Source organism: Ornithodoros turicata, chromosome 4 (genome assembly GCF_037126465.1).
Source record: "Ornithodoros turicata isolate Travis chromosome 4, ASM3712646v1, whole genome shotgun sequence".
Taxonomy (NCBI): Eukaryota; Metazoa; Arthropoda; class Arachnida; order Ixodida; family Argasidae; genus Ornithodoros; species Ornithodoros turicata.
Window position 1 is genome coordinate 40531462 of NC_088204.1, and position 21252 is coordinate 40552713.

Below are 21252 nucleotides of genomic sequence, written 5' to 3' on the forward strand. Positions count from 1 at the left end.
AGAGAGTGTGCGAAGACTCCGTGAGTTCCAGGAAATTACGGCAGCACACGTCGTGTGTTTTCCTATCTCTGTGTCTCTGTCCTGTTGTAGGGCGCCATGTCCTTGATATACAGTGTGTCCCAACTAACTGCGAACATACCTAAGATATATATATATATATATCACTTTTTCAGAAATGAATCAATTGCAATATAGCATATGCTGAAGGGCACTTCTTAGGAGGGCACTAGCAAACTCCTAAGGCAATGCTTTAGGCAATGCAACAATTAACTTTTTAATTATAAAAGCTACCAGGTTGTCCCAATGAGAACATTTGGTCCCTTCCGTGCCCTGATACCGTTGCCGTTTTCAGAACAAAAATCCGTTCGATAGGTCGTCCGCAAAAAATTCGTGAAGGAAAACCATTTTTTTCTTGATTTTGTTCGTTGCGCATCTTCAGAGACGCGTCTTCCATTCACTCGCAATGTGAGAGGATGAAGGAGCACACTATCACCTCTTGCTGTCTTGAAAAAGATTAAGAAGAAACAAAAAATCAACCCAAGATAAGGGCAGTTGTGATAGCGTCACCCGATACATTTGCTGTTGTTTTGTTTCCGCAAGTTAAAGCTCATCTTCCACGCATGAGGCGGCACTGTTCTCCTTAACCCTTTCACATTGGGGCGGAAGGGAAGACGCGTCTCTCAAAATACGCAATGAACAAAATAAAGAACAAATGGTGTTCCTTCACGAATTTTTTTGCGGAATGGAACGCCTATGGAATGGATTTTTGTTCTGAAAACGGCAACAGTATCAGGGGTCCGAAGGGACCATATGTTCTCATTGGGACAACCTCGTAGCTATTATAATTAAAAAGTTAATTGTTTAAAGTTAATTAATACATTGCCTTAGAGGTTTGTTGGCGCCCTCCTAAGGAGTTCCCTCCAGCATATGCTATATGGCAATTGGTTTCATTTCAGAAAAAGTGATGCATATATTTTGTAAAAAATATGTTCTAAGTTAGCTGGGACACATATGTGTCTCTACCATAGCCCAGCAATGTACACCTTTTTATGTCCCCATATTTTATTTGTTATGCACCATCTCCTTGATATATGCGGACACTACTGTTGCTGTTAGGACTTAGGGACACGTTTGAGGTTTCGCTTTTTTTAACTTCGTCTGTTCGATTACGTTTCACGTGAGAGACCGGATAAAGGTTTGATGGTCTGAAACTCAGACATACAGAGCAGTGCCGCGTCAGTTATGTCAACAGACTGAGGTTTACATTTCCACAACAATAGTCGCGAACTGGTCTAGCGTGGATTCACAGTCAATAGGACGTGTGCTAGTAGGGCAAATACGCCAAGAAAAACGTAGGCCATTTACTTTGCGCGATTCTCGCTGCAGACATCGTGACACGTGTGGTACAGCCCGAGAAGGAACCGTTTCGACCCTCACTGGATGAACTTCCAGATCATCCGTACGACTGTGTGCAAGATTGCATGATCGACTGCTGGCATGAAGATCCTGAATACAGGCCTGATTTCAAGGGAATTCGAGCGAGACTTCGGCCATTGCGAAAAGGCTTGTATGTACAGATCTTTCTTTTAGTTTAATTAAAGACTTTCGTAACATTGTTTAGGGCAAGCACGCCTCCCGAATTTCCTTTTTCTGATTGGGTGGGTGGGGCGGTGGGGGGAGCCCTCAGAGCGAATTACGAGGGTGGTTCAATAACGTCTTTTATTTTATTTTTTTAAATTTCAAACAAGCATCCCCTGAAAATTTACAGCGAACGATGGCACAATGTTCACAAATGCAGGCAATTATTGCTTGGCACTCTCGCATGACTGATAGAAGTGCGACATTTTAATAGTAGATGAATAACTAATCTATCTTTTGATACTGTTCACATGGTTGTGAGACACGAATGATCCCGTGCATGTTCCATAATGCGACATGATGTTAGCTTTATTGGGAGCAGGTTAACAGCAATCGAATATGTTACCGGGAAAAATTTCTCGTGCATGAGTTTGTCGACAGGAAGAACATTTTCGTTTTCAGAACGTTCAAGAACATTTTCAGACAACATTTTACGTGGTGTTCGGGAAGTTGCGTATCCCTTAAAGTTGTTTTTGTACCAGCGTGATGGTTTACATGACAACTTACGTGATGCAAGGGGTTTTCAACGAGGCTATCGAGCAAAAGGTCGACCTTGGTTCAGCACACAAATTTAAAGGGGTTGCGGCAGGTCATCCCACGTTATCTCAGATAAGCGTAAAAGACGGTTCTTTACACCGATGTGAACCTGCATTGAAAGCTTCACAGCGAAGAGGGTAATAGTAGCGTAGGAAATGGGCGCCGCGATTACCGAAACTCATGCGACTCCGACATCACAGCCCTTGCTGCCGCCAGTGAAGCAGTGCACGAGAAGTCACGTGCTTACGGCTGCCAACTTGGATGGACGCAACTCTGAGCTCCGTGCGTCTGCGCTCTGGTCGGGAGTGTGTTCGAGGGCTTGTATCTCGCTAAGTACTACACGTAGAAGAATAATTCTTTTTTCCCCAATATCCCGGCGTGCGGTACAATGCGTTCATAGTGCAATGGACCACATCTATGAAAGTATCATCCCAGCCCCTTTAATTAAAAAGAAAACGCTAACGTAGGTTGTGGGAAGAATTACTCATCAACATTCAATATTTTATAAATAGGTCTCATCTTCAACCATGTTAATCTCGTAGATATATTACAGCGACAGCTGTATGCGGGAACTTTTTTCAAGGCCGCGGCGTGGTTCTTGGCATTTTAGTCGGCGCGCCATTGATTGGCGCAGCTGGCGTCGCAGCAAATCGGAGAGAAGATAAAGAAAGAAAAGGGAAAGCCGGGGTGCTAGCGCAAGTCAGTGTACCGGACGCTATGTGGCGGCCACGGAGAGTTGTACGCCGTCCGCAGACAGGCTTGGCGCGCCTGCTGCAGGAAGCCAACGGCATAGCGCATCGAAGAACAAGCGGCCCAACGCGCATTGGCTGCACGAAGGCAACATGACTCATCACAACAGTGAGGGAACGCAAAGCGGTTGCGATGAGACGAAGTCAAGGAATTCGAAAGTTAGGGAGCGCAGAGCCGAGGCAAACAGAAGAAGGTGGGAGAACGAACAAGTACGCGAGCACGAAGCCGTGGCCATGACACGTGAACGGTCCCAGACGTGCATACTTGAAACGAATGCAAGTCCGTCCTAGTTTGCACTGGCCAACGCGGAGTTTGCGAATAAGTTTCTTAATTCCGAGTTTGGACATGATGGGCCATTTCATAAAAGGATGACGACGCATGCGCAAGACGGTGTCGGGTCGTAGTTGTAATTTGCCGAAGCATATTGGTTGTTGGCACGTGAAGCAGAAGCTAGCATTTGAAGAAGGGCCAGTAGGATATGCAACGGACAGCACTGGCCCGACACCCGGGCCCAACCCGACCCGGGTGAGGCACTAATTCTTTTTTTTTTCAAGTCTGGGAACGTGCTTCACACCAGAAAACCGGAGCCTGCAGGCCGCATTCTGACCCCACAGTTATTTTGCCTTTGGGCGCGGACCGGGCTCCGGTCTTGACCCATGACACACGTTCTCAACTCTTTGCTGCATATTTTTTATTCGCAATCCAGTACACAAGAGTTACACATGAAACAGCATTTTCAACAGATTTTGTTCATTTTCTGTGGTACCTTACTGACCTGAATTAATTCAGCAGCAAAAAGGCAGTACGGGCTTTTTCACTTTTCCTGACGGCATACGCACATCATAACACCTCCGACAATGCACAATGAAACAGATAATAGCCTTTCCTCGCCTACTGTCACGGAACCTGCTGCCATGACCCCCCCCCCCTTTTTTTTTTTCCTGGCATTGAAAACTGCCGCGTACAACTGCAATCGTGCAAAACTGCAGAAGGTCGAACAACATTTCTTGTCCCCAACGTTGGAAAACCGTATAGTTATAGCATATTCTGGCAGCAACGTAAAAATCGCCCTGTGCATTGTCTATGTCACTGCTTCACCTATGGATGGCAACACACGGTTTATGCAGTTCCTCATCGGTGGCAGGCATAAAAAGTGGCAAGTGCTCTAAAAAGTCGCACATTACTCGTATTTGGCAGTTCGCTGACAGCACTGTTACACTGTATTGCTCCGTCGTAAGTGGAAATCGCCTCTTCACTTGCCGTGAAAGTGGCAGGCCTTGCGCACGCAAGAAGTCCTATATTTGCTCGCTACTGGGGCCGAGAAAACCGCGTACTATCGTCCTCGAGCTTACGATTTACAGAATGAGTGCCCTAGATGGATGAGGTTGCTTCCCGGGGCTCCACGATATTGATATATGTCCATCGTGGATACGAAGAGAACATGCTTATGCGCTATGCTCCTGTCAGCCACTCTACTTTGCGGGTTTGCCGCACGGCGGCGCCAGTCCTTTCTGAAATGGCACATTGTGACGTTCGCGATAATGGCTGTGGCTTAGGACCAGCGTGGCGCCCGTACGTGCGCAACACAGCGAATTGTTGCGCGTGGACGATGCAGATGTTGCTGTCACTTCTCCCCACACCAACGCGAAAAGCGTTTTTATATATGAATGAATAATACGTCTCATTATGTATTTTATTTTAGTTTTCCCTACCTGCACGCAACATTCAGTCTTTGTCAAAGAAGCCAACCGAAAGCATAGCTGGCGACCTGATGCAGCAGTCGCGCGGTAAAAAAAAAAGAAACTAAAGGACGCAGCGAAATCGAAGCCGCGAGCTGCAAATTGAGCAGAATACTTCTGCCACTTGAAATAAGCTTCCCTACACAATAAAAAAGAACGTCATAGTAGATGACATAGAGAAGAGAGATTGATGAGATGAGAAGAGACATAGAAGGACAAAATCAGCACAAGCCACAGAACACCCAGTTGCGTACTTCAGTCGAAGAGTGGCAGTTGGATCAAATACAGCAGCAGTGGGATCCCACTACTGGTGCCTTTTCTTCAACGACCACCATTCAACTAAAAAACAAGGACTTCACCACAAAATACGGTCCTGGGCCAAACTCCCATTCCGAGAGATACTATTCTCTCTCCTGTTTTGATGAAAATGGGAAGCTTTTTAACGCTTTGTATTTGCATTAATGGTGACAAGAAGCCGGATACCACGCCGCTACCTCAAACTATACAGGTGATAACGGCATCATCCTAAGCAGTGATTGGCAAGGAGCGTGTTATGTGGTGGTGCTTCGGATTTAAACTACAGGAACGCCGAGACTGGGAGGTGACGCGGGTTAGAATCTCCTCACTGGCCTTTTCCTCACTGGATCATTTGCTTTTCCTTGGTTTTTCCATTCTTTCCTTGGGGTTTCCAAAGTTTTCTTTGGGTTTTCCGGCCGACTTTCCGGACGAATGTCGGCAGTTCCCCCTGAAGTTGGCCAAGGAGGCACACAGACCCCTCTGTCCCCCACTCCTTCCTGCTGTCCTCTCCCCACCCGTCCTCGTCTATATACCTCGCTCATAGTCACAGTTGCTTCGCGGCGCTAACACTGAATAAAAAAAAGTACAGGAGACAGGGCGACATCATTCTAGAGGCTGGCTTGCCTTGATCGTGTCATGCCGGATTTTCTGTTTTTTTTGTGTGTTGTGATGTGTGTAGCGAACACTGTGGGCATAACTACGTGATATATTTCCCTATGTAATTTTCCCGCCCAGGAAGCCTAACATCTTCGACAATATGTTGGTGATGATGGAGAAATATGCTACAAATCTAGAAGCCCTCGTGGATGAAAGGACGCATCTTCTGGTGCAGGAAAAGAAGAAGACTGAGGCACTGCTCTATGAGATGCTGCCTAGGTAAATGAGGCACGAGATATGCATGTAAAAGACTACATAGTGTTGGCGTTGGAGTCCTCTTCAGTTTCATATCATCCGTAACATAGGTCAGTTGCAGACCAACTGCGAAGGGGGAAACAAGTCCAGGCCGAGAGCTTTGAGTCGGTGACGATCTACTTCAGTGATATCGTTGGGTTCACCAGCATGTGTGCTGACAGCACACCGTTTGAGGTAGTCACCTCCTCTCCTCTCCCATTTCCGTGCATATATGCTATGAGAAGCTGTCGTTTTTGCACAAGCTAACATCTGTCGCTGATACGCTAGAAGGCTTTCGACTCCCGTCACATTTTCCGTCTCCCTTTAGAGGTTCCTTGCCCCTTCAAGCTCACGAGGAGGCAACCTGTCACTTAACTAGGACAGTTAAGTTACAGTTTCTTCGGACATAGCTAGGCTTTGTGGTTTACGGCATTTGCAAAACTCCCCAAATTATTCTTTTTTCAAATTCGGAATATTAAAAAAAAAAACTCCGAATACGCAGTGCCATATGTCAGCTGCGATCCTTTCAATGGGAAAGGCAAATCCCCGTAGGAATACCTCCACTTGTGCACCGTAGGTCAAGCCTGGCATTAGAAAGCCTTAGTGCATCATACGGTATCGCCTTTGCGTACGTAAGAGATGACTTTAGGGGTCCTGCACACGCGCAAAATATAAACCTACCACGCTATTCCTTACGTACGCTCAGACAATAGCCTGCGCAAATACCCACTGTTATCACCGGACTGTGCCCTTATTTTGTTATGCTTCAGCGCTCATAGAACGATGAGCTGGTTGTGAGATCTGTTATCGCCAGGGAATGCTCGGAATTTCCAAAGCTGATCACGGACTTCTAAGCCTTCTAGCTCGACTTTGTACTCTTTGAACTCTTCTGGCTGCAGCTCTCCAATAAAGACTTACACTCACCCTTGTTTCCGTTTCAAGCCAGCAAGACCTTCGTGCAGAATTGAATAGATGCCCGCATCCGGGGATTTATTTTCGGGGCAGAATATAGCTGTCGAAAGAATCAGATATTTGCCGAACCATATAAATACCTGTAAACACCCCCCTTAAAAAAAAAGAAAAAAAAGAAAATGCCGATATGCCCTAGACATAGCTTACATTGTTTTTGTTGTTATTGCTTTGTTGTTCTTGCGCCTCAGTATTATTCTATGCATACTACGCAGCATACACCTGATTACACCCAGCGAAACAAGAGAAACGGCAAATGCGTTGTCTGAAAGAGGATAGCAATCTACTGTTGAGTTGATGAGTGCAAGCACTGGTGAGATACGTTCAGGGACTACGTTTTTCTTATACCTTATCACCAAGCAGTATTTTCTGCGCATTCGTGTGGAAACGGAAAGAAACAGAATATTTTTACAACCCTACACTTCCTCGCTTCGTTGCCTCTTCTATGGCTAACCCTTCCCTTTTTCATCTAACCATTATATAAACACATCCCTCCCCCTCGAGGACTGATGACCAAAGAAATCCTAATCCTTCTTTCAACGTGCAGCGTTTCGCTACGTGGCCTTGTCACACCATGTATGCTTAGGGCCCTTCACGATAGTCCCCCCCCCCCCCCCCCGAATAAATTTTCAAGAATTCGGGTAAAACCCGTTATCTACCGGAAATCCTTGCGGTCCTTCAACTTGTCGTTCTCGGTAAACCGTCGGAAAAATGATTCATAATATCAGCAAAGACAGCTATCTGTGAGAATCTATTTATCCTCCGTTTATGATCCCCTCCTGCAGGAGTCAAAGACGAGGTTTTTGTGGAGCTCGGGTAAGTGTTTGAATTCCGCGGCCATTCATTATCCCAGCTCTGAGCGGAAATATAAAGATTATTGTTTCTCGTCCCGGTTTCACAGCAGTGGCTTGTTTCATATGCCTTTCGTTTCACCCGAAAATTCCCCGGTGACATATCAAACAGAGATCATAGCGCCTGACTTCTCCCCGACTTCTCGTGTGTAAATAGCACCCGATTTTTCCCTCCAGAATTTCAAAAATCATAAAACCCGAAAACAAAGAACCCTATGTATGCTTAGTAACAGAGTACCTAGCGGAATAGAAAGAATAGAACAATGTGTACGACGAGTGATTGCAGCTTCTATAGCACTTTCATCCGCCTGGCGAGTGGTCATGTCAGTGTATTACCATACGGTTCATTGTCCTTTATTTATTGAGGCGTACGGGGAATGTATCTTTGCTCAGGTGGTGGACTTCCTCAATGACCTGTACACCTGCTTTGACTCTATTATCGAGAACTACGATGTATACAAGGTGGAGACAATAGGAGATGCATACATGGTGGCCAGTGGGTTACCCTTACCCTGTCCAGGACATGCGGCACAAGTGGCCTCGATGGCTCTACACCTGTTGAGTGCCGTCCGGCTATTTCGCATTCGACATCGGCCCACCGACACACTAAAACTTCGCATAGGACTCCATTCGGGTAAGCAAATTTGATTGGATACTAAGAAGAGCAGATACTAGCAGATAAAACATAGGAGTACATAGAAACTGGCGTCCATGAAAGAGAAATGAAATCAGAAACAAATACCTGCAAATCGGCAATGTTACTATAGATTAACACAGTTTATCTTGTGAAAGTTGCCGTCTCTCCCCTTCACACATAGATGTTTTCCCTCGTCATGAAACGCTGTCCGTAGAGAACCTTGTGGGAGTTGCAAATCATTTGAGTGTGGCATATCACACCAGGTGTCTAGGACGAGATCACGCACGAAAACGTTCGATCGGTGCTGTAATAAAAGTAGAAATAACATTTTTATAAAATAACATTTATATGTGCTGCACGAGCACTCTTTTTGAGAATATAGGCGGCGAGAAGCATATAGCAAATGACCAAAGACATGAATCCCACTGTCATTAGAGTTAGACCAGTATTAGATTATTAGTTACGTCAATAAACGTTATCTACGGGTATCAACATGTAGTGCTGGCCGTCAGCTTATTCGCTTCGAATGCTACAGAAACGCTTAAAATGACGTAGAAGAAACGCCACTTTCGAAAACAAGGCAAGGAATCCCCAATAATTTCGTCAATGCCGCAACAACTCCGTCCATTAGAAACTGCTGACAGCCGTAAAACCTTAACCACTAATACTAGCTGCACTATGTCAGCACCATCTGGATGACTGTCTAATCTCCTAGGTAACACTGCTTCTTGACTCAATAGAATGGAGTCAATGCCGACCATTCAGCCAGAACCACAAGTGCACAGTAGGTACCAAAAAAAGGGGAAATGTATTTAGTTACTCTTGTTTGGTATCTGCAACCATGTCGTGTTCCTCAACGAAATTTGCAGTGACATACTTATAGGATGAGTCTCAAAGTGCTGGGTGAAACATGACGAAAAGTAACCCCGGGACAGAGGAAGCACACAGACAACTACAAATTCTCGAACACAATAAACGGTTTATTCTTAGCCAGGACCGAGAAAAACCAAGAAAGTTCAAAAGAGGCTGTGTTTCTGTGTTTCGGCTGTCAACGTGTTTCCTCTGTCTGGGGATTACTTTCTGTCCCGCAATTATTCGGGTATTTTTGAGTGGGGTAACGGGTAGCGAAGTTATTTTACTTGATTTCGGTACAACACTTCCCATAATGCGCTCTAAAAACTGTATATTCTCAGCAACCTTTACATAAACAAACTGGTCACATGCATAGAACCCCGGAATTTATTAACAGCCATACGTGCATCAGTGCCTCACATATTCATAGTCATTCTTTGCCTGTAGCGGTTAGCATTTGACTTATTTGACTCTCAACGCGTTCAGAACCCAATCTCACCGAACCTTGCTAACGGAGTATTCGGTAGCTAAAGGTCAACCACTTCCGGTGACCTGGGAATTTTGGAAGCTGACCTATACAGAGAAGAACGGCTACTCAGCGGACGCCTACTGCAGTATGGGAATGCACCAAACGGCTCACGGGAGTCTGAAATGGCTTCGAGAACGTCGCCGACGACAAGAAAATCCTGGGGGCTTTCGTCGAGGAAGCTGCCTGGTCCTTCAATTCAATTGGAATCAATTCCTGATTTAATTCCCAGTTTCGTTTAATTCTTTTGTTCCATAACCAGTGTATGTGGGAGGCAGAGAATTTGCACAACTACCGAGAGTTGAATGGAATGTGTTCAGGGTAGGTCACGCTTATAAGACCGATGGCATAAAACAGAAGTCGCCTCGAAGATGACTGCATATCTCTTTCTTTCCGCATGCAGTGCAGAACTGTGATTCCGCGCACAAGAGGACGTGTTGCGACGGGAGTTAAGGGTGGGAAATCGGCACCCAGGGGTAGTCGTTTGTTCTTGGGCTTCTATGATTCGCCTCCTTCGAGAAAACAGAGCTCAGATTCGTATTTACCCGTACCCCATCGGAAGCCCACAGAAGTAGAGAGATGAGTGAAGTTCAGGGACTGCGCGGCGTGTTCACCTACTAGTACAGCGTATTGCGCCACGATATCCCCGTATTTCGTTGACCTCCGTCTCCTCAAGCAGCCATTTTGCTAAACAACTTCGAAAGGCCCCAAAGTCCGAATCGATCCATTGCATGAGTCGGTCTTGCCTTTATTCTGTCCGTCCCTCGGGCGAGAGGAGAAGTTGCGGGGATAGTGTGCATCCTCCCTTGTCTGCACGCTACTGGGGTCGCATATGTCAGCCTTCCAGTATTAATAGAACTTTGTTTGCTGACGCTACCCGTGGACTGTGTCCTTCCCCAGGGTCCGTTTGCGCTGGAGTCGTGGGAAGGAAAATGCCACGCTATTGCCTTTTCGGAGACACCGTCAACACTGCCTCGAGGATGGAGTCAACTGGTCTACGTAAGTTCTTTTTTATTCTTCTGCCATTATAAAAGTACAATTCCGTTGAAACTTTGAATCAAGGCGATGTTAGGCATTATATTTTGTTAACTCCCGCAATGGTAATTCTTTATGGTCCAATATTCACGACGATAGTGATATGTTAACGAAAAGTAATGTCCGCAAATTTACTGATCAAATTTTGAGTTTCTGGTTCGCATCTTTACTGCATTGTTTTCACTGCACTTTCTTGGGTTAATGAGCTGTGTTTGTGTGTCCCTGACAAGACGAAACGCTCCCTAAACGGTGCCAATGACACCTCGTCGTCCCACAGCTGTCAAACAGAGATTTTGCGCTTTAGATGCAGACTGCATGCGTGAAAATACAGTGCTGGGCATGAATTTACGGAACATGGCGCAACGTCATTTTATGTATTTATATTAATCTCTACCAGGTTAATCGTTACTAATGTAAATCATTAAAGTAATCATTAAAGCCTCCTGGCACAGGTTGTCCCCTTCTCTCCGCCGCCAAGGTGTCACCTGTAGGTGTCACGAGAAAATGGCGGCGCTCGCGGGTTCCGCAATCTTTTACGCAGCACTCGATCAGATTTGCTTCCAGTTCGGTTACTTTCAGATACAGTCAACCCTCGATTTATGAACACCCTCAGTTCCCCGAAAAATCGTTCATAAATCGAGGGATTCATAAATCGAAAATTCCTTTAAGTGAGTACTATCGAGCAAATGGAACAGTATTTCCGAGTTGGTATTGTGTTTATAATGCAATATATTGTGTAATTTTGCTTTCGACCATGCCTTCTGCTGTATCAATCTCACAAAGCACAGATGTTAGCGCGTTCACACTCTGTATATTATGCAATACAAAATAGTGTAATTTTGCTTCGGACCATGCCTTCCGCTGTGTCAATCTTGGAAAGAGGCTATGTCAGCACGTTCGCACTCAACTGGTCTCGGCTTTCCTCTGGGGTTTTTAACCTACCTTTATTAATCTCCGCGTGACAGCGGACACCTTATTCATGAATTGAGGTCAGGAACACTTCTTCAAAAACCCGTTTGTTGTTCGGATTGTGAGGGGTTACGAACCGAGGGTGCAATACCTGGAAAACGTTTTTTCTGTTCAGGCGTTATTCATAAGACCACGAATAATTCCTTTGAAGGTTTTTGTTGGCCTCGGAACGACCCGTTCATAAATTGAGGGCGAAAACGCTGGGCAACTCCTAGTTGGTTCCCAGAAACTCCATTCATTATTCGAATATCGAGGTTCATAAAACGAGGGAAAAATTCATGTAAAAAGTTTGGTTCCTCGTGCTAGTGTTCATAAAACGAGGGAATTCATAAATCGAAGGTTCATCAATCGAGGGTTGACTCTAAATCATTTTCAGTTGTATTCTGGGAATAATCCAATGAATAAAAGAAATCGCTCAGTGAATATGCATAAATAAGAAGCGTGAAGAATCTGCCTTAGCAGCTTAATAGCTACTTGCTCTCAAGGGTTATCTCTAACGCATTTTCCTCAGCACTGAAGATTCACTGCAGTGAGGCCTGTAAACGACTCTTGGACAAATCAGAACGCTACACCGTGCAGGAGAGGGGAGTCATCTACATCAAGGTACGTCGCAGACTTGTACCCGTTACTCGAAAAAAGTAATTGATTACCGTTACCGCTACTTCTACGGATAAAGTAATTGATTACCGTTACCACTTACCCCACTCCAAATGTAATTGAGTAATGAGTAGAAAAGTAACGCGTTACTCCGGTCGTTACTTCGCATTCACGCAAGATATACCCGTCTCTGTGTGCCTCAAAAAAGAGAGAGAGAAGAAAAAAAAGGTTCAACAGCTTCACATCTGAAGTAACACGAAAAACAAAAACGTGTAGGATTTGTACAGCTTGAGACAAATGCTTACGGAACATGGCACTTGCATACTCCTTCAACGGAGTGGCCCCCAGGTTGCTATCACGAAGAGATCGAATGAGGAACGGGCTATTTTATTCACATCTCCGTATCTGCGTCCGCTGCACTTTGCTGAGAGAGTGTCGCTCCAATAGAGAAACGCAACACCCCGGTGTTCCGTAAACTTTTGTCCCAAGCTGTATGTATACTGTATTTATCGCCCGGGAAGACGTTGACCCGGTTGTGGAAGAGCATTGCGTGGAACTTCCCCATGACTCCCTCAACCTCCAAAGCTTCAGGTACCACCACACTGGTGTAGGAAGAGATTAAGGAGGAAGAGATTAAGGATTAACATCACTACAATGACCTCCGCTTGCTATAGTAGAACGGCCCAACAAAGGCTGACGGTACGAGGGGCTTGACTTCGGGCAGAGCATCTGAAAGATAAGATAATCTCTGCCGGAAAAGTAATCAATTACTGAGTAATCGATTACTCAGAAAACTAATTGATTACTCGAAAAATTACTTTGACAGTAAAGTAACTGATTACTCGAAAAATTACTCAAAGAAGTAATTGATTACAAGTAACGCAATTACTAGTAACGCGTTACGCACAAGTGTGGGTACGTGTAGTACGTAGCGTGGAACCGTACGGCAGCTTTCTTGTCAGGGTTCAGCTTGTGCACTCGACAGTGCTCCATTTCAATTTATCAGCAAATAACCGCATAAAAATTCACATATGATGCATATGCTACCTTGACTAAATATCTCATTCCTTGATGCACACATTTTTTTCCCTGCCCGGTCGCAGTTTCACAAGTTTACATTGTTGTTGGAACCTAATTTTTACTGCCTTCCTTGTTTTCTAGTGCACTTTACGATACAGCAGTGGAAATGCATGACCTCTGAGGGATATCCTCACTTGAGGACTTAAGCATTAGCGTTTACACCGCAAATGGAATGTCGGTTTCAAAAGCTTACTCTGTAATACCTCGTTTGCTCCGTACTTCCTGGTACCACGGCCCTTCCATAAGTTCTAAGTCTATAGGTGTTGCATCCTTCCTCCGCTTCAAAAATACCAGACGCATAGCATCCTGCAGCCATTCAATTTCGTGCCCCACTGCCTTAAACTTCACGATGTGGCGGGGTCCCTGGCAGATAACACCGTCAAGCGTCATAGAGTGAATAATGTTTGGGCTCAGGAAGGGACAACGCCTGAGAGTAATCGTGAACGCACGGAAACATGTATCCGCAACATGCCCTACGGATGCAACTGTAAAAAAAAAAAAAATGTGCCGCCTTTCAGAGGAGGCCGTCATGGCCTGTATTTCAGCTCATGTTTATAATCGGAACTCGTCAATATGACCACGACTGTTCCCGCGATTTTGGTCAAAACGCGAATTGTCATATTAACGACCACCACGTGTTAGAAATCGTACAATGTCCTTTACGTAAGCTTCGAAAAGTAGAAAATTATGTACGCTGGTAACAGGATACGAATAATGAGCATTTTGAAACATGTCTAACACTTTATTTTCTTAAAAAGCCTGATAAATATTTTTGCGTAGTGCAATTCTCAATCTGACGTAGATCGCTTCTTCATCCGGCAGTCAGCTCTGTTCTTTGCGCTTCTTCTCAAACCTGATGGATGAATGGCGTTTGACTGGAGCAGTTCATTATGACCAAGAGCACTGTTCTGTTAAGCACGTCAGACAGGGGCATCATGAGTTGCCCCGAAAGTGGGCCTGAGATTTGGACGTTATAGGTCAGGCGAACCGCCGGGTCAGTGACTAGCGGTCATAGTAACGAGGGCAAAGTACTGTGTTCGCCCATTGTTGTGCGAAAAAAAAAAAAAACGAACAAGAGTTACACGCGGAGACCACTGGGTAGGAACTGTTCCCCAGAAAAGGGTCATAAAGCGGGGATGTCGTATTAACGAGTGTCATATTAACGAGGTTTGACTGTAGCGCGGAACCGTTAGAAGATGGCCCCATAGTCATGTGGTTCATATCAAGTCATCTTCACTGATGAAGTATTCCACAAAGTGGAATACTTCAGGTATTCCACAAGTATTCCACAAAGTGGAATACTTGTCAATGGCCAATAGGCGTGTGTCGGTTCTTCAGGTTGGTATACAGGCTACCTATCTTTCAAAATTAAAAGCGCTTAAAACAACAGGCCGAGTTTGACACTTTACGCACTGATTGCGACATGGTTGTCTGAAATCGCCTGTCAGTAGTTCTGCAGCGTATATATCCTCGACTGCCCTTGAACATGTTCTCACAATATTGTATTTAACGGCGGACCATATGCTGCAAGTGTTTCTTACTCGAAATAAATGATATTACAATACCTGAAGATTTGAGATGGGATAAACCATGGGGTGCTGATTTCAGACTACCGTGTCGCAAGCAGTACCTATCTTTTACGTTTTCTGAATCCTCATCTCCGCTACCTTTGTGCTGGGTAAAAGATAGCTAACGCCCAGTGTGAAGAGGGATCGAGTGTGATGTTGGAACGAAGGCTGATGAGCTCTCGTTTTACGGGCATTTGGCGAAGTAGGAGTCACCATTCTGTCCCCGTGAACAGGAAAGAAAGCCTGGTATGGGGAACATCACCGTTCTACGCCATGGCGGGGCATGGGAACTATTATGTGGGACGTGTTTACCGTTACTGCTTATATGACAGTGCGTCGTACGACCAAGTAGTATAGGGCTGTGTGATTGCTCGAATACCGAACTGAATAACTGTGTATTCGATTAGAATTCCAAATCGAATATGAAGGTCTATGTTCGAATCGAATCGAATGTCTCTTTCAAACAGAATGTATCCGAATAGTTGCAAATCTACACGTGTAAGCCCGAAAACGCCACAAGGAAAGCTACACAACAAAGTGAGCGTAGCTTCTCATGAAGATGCATACGGTTAAGCATCTTCGCATGCACGCATGCGGAGCGCATGGGTGTATCACGCATACATCTGCACTCTTAAAAATAAACTTTACCGCATGGCACGCTCCTAGCCAACCATCATCTCGAATGATATCGTTATCTGCCCTGATTTGTTGAAAACGGGAGGCGTACGCCTTTTTTGTGATACATATGCTGTTCATAATTGTCACAAAAAAGGCGTATGCCTTCCGTTTTCAACGCATCAGTGCAGACAACGACATCATTCGACATGATGGTTGGCTATAGAAGCGTGCTATGCGGTGAAATTCATTTTTAAGAGACGGCGAGCTACGCCGACACTCCTCCCCTCATTTCAAAGAGTGTACGACAGCTTGTACGCCTTTAAAACGGAACTTCACCACATAGCACGCTGCTACAGCCAACCATCATTCTCAAGGATATAATTCTGTGTCCTCATTTGTTGAAAAAGGGAGGAGGCGCCTATCCGGGACACATTATGCATGTCCCAGATAGGCGCCTCCGCCTGTTTTGAACAAATCGGGACACATAATGATATCATTCGGAATGGTGGTTGGCTAGGAGCGCTGTGACGTTTCGTTTGCTGGCAATCAGCGTCTCACAGCCCTTAGTGTACGGTGAATGTCCTTTTGGAGCCATGTAAGGAACCACCCATGTCGTTTCTGCTGGATGTGGTGGCCGCAACGGCAGCAAAGTTTGGGTGCTCTGTCGACGCAGTGGCGGCGCTTCCAACTGCGCTTTGGAATACGATAAAGCTGTGATATTTTAAATTTGCGAATCACCTGAAGTGGCATCCAGCGAACTAGTTTTCGCTCTTTAGCTGCTCCAGAATGTGTATTCAATAATTCGATCATATTACGTATAGCTGCGGCTTTCTTTGACTTTTCTGTTTGTGAGTTTTCTTGAGTTAGGGAACTGTCCGCCTCGTATTTGCAACGCTTTTAAAGCCACTTGCACAGCCATACCACATATACTCGTCCAAAATTGCCAGTCTGTTAAAGAAAAGCGCCGGGAATGGAAACGGAAAATAACTTGTGCTTTCCCAAGGTACATCCACAGTGATAGTACACACATCCGTATCACACAAGCGACTATTTCGGCATTTGGCATTGATGCTGCCAAACGTTTCCCGGCTCCCGGCTCAGACCTTTTTTTCGTGACTTTGCCAGGGCCCTGCCGACGTAGTCAAGGCTGCACATCTCTGAAAGTTCCCGTTGTATTTCTTAGACCAGCACATGACCTCTCATAAATAATGTGGGACGGTGCAGTGACGTCCAAGATCTTGCCCCTCTCTGAAAAACTGCCAAGCGGCGCCCCTGTCTCCAGGTCTTCTACCCAGATATTTTTTTTGTCCCGTCACTCTATACAGCACCTACGAAACACCAATTTCACAATGACCGTGCGTCAAATGTGCTTTTGACATTCATTTCAAGATGTGTGACACAACCCTAACTAATTGAACGTAGATTTAGCTACACGTACGATTAATAATATTAAGGTTCGATCACACCTCTTCGTGCTATGAAATATGCAGGCTGCATTTAATCTTCAAGCAAAAAATGTTGTCCGTATAGTTCTTACTTCTGGGCTAAGCTTAGTACTTATTAAAGGGCCTTCGTATGCGCTGTTGCTTAAACTAAGAGATACATTTAAATTTTGCTTTCTTTTAAGATGTATGGTGTCACAAATTTAAGTGTATGAGTATGGTATGACTATAGTAAATTTGAGTAGCCTGTATTTACCTGCTTCGTAGTATAACTGTGTTTGCTTCCAAGTTTGGGCATTTTTCTTTGATATTTCGAGCGCACAATCCCACACTCATGAATGTACTCCATAATATAAAAGTCTGAGTCTGGACACACAGAGGAACGACACACAACGCACGAGCCAAACCCCTCCCTCTGTGCGCCCGGGGCACAAGCTTTTACATTATGGAGTTCGTCCACCAGCTTGCCTGCATCCACAGGGATCGTCCAATCAGCCAATATATTGCTCCGTAGACGAAAGCGTGCTGGGCGAACGCTGTGCATCCTGGACAGGCCCTGGTCGAAAGTCACTGCAAACGTCAAGGCACACGTGACCTTTAAGATTGCGGCGCCTGTGATCGGCGGCCAAACCGTTTGTAAACAATGCGGTTGTTGTTTCTGCGCAACGTTTTGGATCTTTCTTTCTTCTTTTTGATCTTTTCCTTCGATCACGGTAATTATTTTTATCCGATAATCTCGCAGTAAAACGTGCGTTTTGCACATGAGACCTCGTAGTGCTGACGACTTCCACAGATGTGATGACCCGCGCGTTAAGACTCACTCAGGCGATGCGATGTACTTAAACTAAGGAGAAATGGGCTACCATGTTGTGGAAGAAGTACCGCATAGTTTTCGCTGACAAATACACCCATCTCTTGGCGTTATGACGACGGAAATATGTCGGTAAGCGGCACAACGACATGTAAACAAAGTCACATGACCTAAAAATGACGTTTTCTGTTACCTGCGACCAGGACAAGATGGCAGTTTTGCCAACAGCACTCGCTTGATGGTAGTTACAACAAATGCGGGTTTGAGTCACCCCTGTGCCTGCATCTATGCCATTTTGTCATGAATGTACCTGATGTACCACAAGCCACGCGAAAGAAATGTGACTAATGAAAACTTTCCTCTTGGCTTGCTGCAACGAGTCATTCATGTTTTTAAGCTGGAAGCACTCACACTAAGAAAAAATGGTAGGAGTTTTGAACCCCTGTGAGTAAAACTGCGTTGCAAGCGCAATTATACCTTTTTGCGTAGAACTGTAGGGGTGGAGATACGTATTTCCACTTGCGAAGGTACAACAGCTAGGATAACAGTTTTACTGCAGCAGCAGTGAACATTTATGCTGTGTGGGATGGTATGTGTGGGATCAATGTCCTACTGTAAAGGAAGGGTGGTTGCCGCTTGAATGTTCTGCTGTTGTGGTCTAGCAGGTCTACTGCAAACATCTACCTGCTCTACTACACACAGCATATTTTTTTTAAATATGCCGCACCACCCAGAGCATCAGCTGCGGCAATGTTAATAAAATTATTCACATTTTCGCTTTCACTATTATTTCAAGCGATACGGCTAATTTTACATGGGTTTGTCACTGAAACAACGTCAACTCTAATAAGAAAACCCAACACCTAAAAAGTAGCTGCTGCCCTTTGTGGAAATTCCACAAGCAGCACGCCAATATTGGACCCATATGGGCTGCCCAGATTACGAATATTGGCCCAATATGGGGAGTGCAACCAGGCTCCATATTGGACCAATATGGGCCGCCAATATTGAGCCAATATTTTCGTGATAACGCCAACGGGGACTCCGTGAATAATAAGGAATTATACGGCTTAATATCCACCAATGATTTTACTTCTCTCTTCTTTTTGCTTTTTCATTTCTGCAGATCTTCTTATAGATCCCCGTTGCATAGCATTACAAAAACAACACCACATCGCCCAAAAAAAGAAGGACATGTGCTATGCCCGTCTTGCTGAAGGACCCAGGCAGTCCCACGGAACATCTCTAAGGAGCCTTCATTGGGATCGCAATAGTGTATGCACCAAAAACTTCCAACCCGCTCCGAGAGTACAAAGGAGCGAAACAGTTGCGTGACGGTGACGGACATACACTTCAGCAACACACACTGCCTGCAGTAACTTCAAAGCCCCTAGCTTTACAGAAGAGCCATCCCTTCGTATCAAACACTTTGTTCTTTGCTTGACCTGCCGCAATTCCGTTATCATTAGAGGAACCAGCGACATTTTAGCCCGTATGAAACGTCCGATCCAACTGTCGCGCATGCAGATTAGTTGTAGGACGCGTGATTCCACTCAAAGGACCACGCTCGCTCTCAGTCGGTTCTACCAATTGACATTAGCATCGCGAAGCAAGATGGCGGCTGCTTCCAGAAAGTGGAACGTTGAGTTGCTGAGTTCTAGTGAATGTTATAATGGGATTGCCACGTATGTTGACTGTTTCGAACAATGTGTATCATCTGCGGGAAGTTGTTTGGGAACTCCCCCAACATCAGCTGCCTAACTTCAATCCAGAAACTCCGAAAGAAGAACAACATCTCACCTATAGTTGCCAAAACTATCGCCTCAGATTTCATCCAAGAAGGCTACACCCGTCACATAAAGGTTTTCACCGACGGCTCTGTAAACTGCTCAACTGGTTCCAGCTCCTCAGCCTACTGCATCCCATCTCTGGGAATTTGTTGGAACGGCCGCATACGGGATCAAGTCTCTTCTACCACGGCAGAGATCGCCATCCCCTACGCAGTCAAAGCCCTAGCTGCCCTGCCACCACAAGCTGTGGTAATCCTTAGTGACTCCCGAGCAGCCCTCGCCCGCCTTCAGCACCCAAAGCCCGAGGACATACTATCCTGGAACATCAGAGACGTCGTGGAGGCACGAGAGGACCACTCCTTCTCCGTTACCATGCAGCGGCTTCCCTCGCATGTCTGCATTCCAGGCAATGAACAGGTCGATAACTTAGCTTCGGAAGCACACCAGCAGGATCCCCGCATCAACGCGCCACTCGACCCTAAGGCGACCGCCACTCCATAACATCGTACCTTGAAGATGTACGAATACGAGCACTCGGAGCAATTGGTCAAGACATACCCCATTGTCCCACAAAAGGTCTTCCGAGAAGGAAGAATACTGCCCTGCACCGCATTCGCACAGGCAGCGCCTTTCCACCCGGTTTCCTGCACAAGATAGGAATAGCCGACTCCCCCCTGTGCCACTCCTGCCAAGTCACGGCCGACTTTCAACATCTCCTCCTTCACTGCAGCAACTACACGGAGGAGCGCAATACCCTCCTCCAGAAAATATCCCACCCCAATGGCGCACCCCTTCTCAACCTGGACATCACTCGTCCAACTGGATCCTACACGACCAGGCGCAAAACCCTTGACGCCCTCGTCATTTTCCTCGAAGAGACTCAACTGCTCGACTTCCTCTATCTCCTTCCTCCCCTTTCCTACCCCTTCCCAATCCCCGAAAACGAAACGTGCCGCCAACTTTGAGCAGGCAAACCTCTTTTTCTTTTCCCAAATTACGTCACTACCACCACCACCGCGGGAAGTTGCTGGATGTAACGACGTATTCAATCCGACATTTCACACGCTTCAACGTCCAATCTTGCCGTCAGGGTTGTTAAGTAACTTAGTAAAAGTATCTGAGTACGTGTACTTAGATACCTTTTGTGTATCTTGAGGAAATATTAGATACATTTTCAAACACACACTTCTAACTGTAATTTAATTAGTTTTTTCAGTAACTTGTATCTGTCTTTTTGAGTATTTTTTTAGTAAAAACGACGAAACACCGTCGCCGAGGAGGAGGTGGCGCGGAGGGCGCGCCGACACTAGGGATCCTGCATGCGCGTGAGAAGCTGCAGCAACCCCTCGAGGCTCCCTAACCGACCAGGCACGTGCTCCGCTCCTCCTCGCCCTTGCTGCACGTGCTCACGCCCTCGCACTCGCACGTGATATTCCTTGTTCCTCGCCACTCTTTTGGCGGCCTTGGCGGTAGTGAAAAGAATGGCCGAATTTGAAGGCGTCGACGCCACCTCGGGCGCCGTCTGTCAGGCTGTAACTACGAGCAGCCCGCGCAAAGTTGCCTCCTTTCTGTCAGAGGTACCGTGGCCACAATATCGAGAGCACTTTAAAATCATCGGAACGAAGAAGAACGGGAATCTTGAGCTGAGATGTCTC

At 45.7% G+C, this 21252-nt stretch overlaps 1 protein-coding gene across 1 annotated transcript in view; it reads left to right on the forward strand.

Moving 5' to 3' along the window:
• Nucleotides 1–21252, forward strand: part of LOC135391451 (guanylate cyclase 32E-like) — a 709869-nt gene that overhangs the window by 684711 nt on the left and 3906 nt on the right. The window contains exons 17-22 of the mRNA XM_064621704.1: nt 1387–1567; nt 5697–5837; nt 5924–6047; nt 8066–8306; nt 10588–10686; nt 12203–12294. Of these exons, the coding sequence (XP_064477774.1) occupies nt 1387–1567; nt 5697–5837; nt 5924–6047; nt 8066–8306; nt 10588–10686; nt 12203–12294 (878 nt within the window). The remainder of the gene's footprint in view (nt 1–1386; nt 1568–5696; nt 5838–5923; nt 6048–8065; nt 8307–10587; nt 10687–12202; nt 12295–21252) is intronic.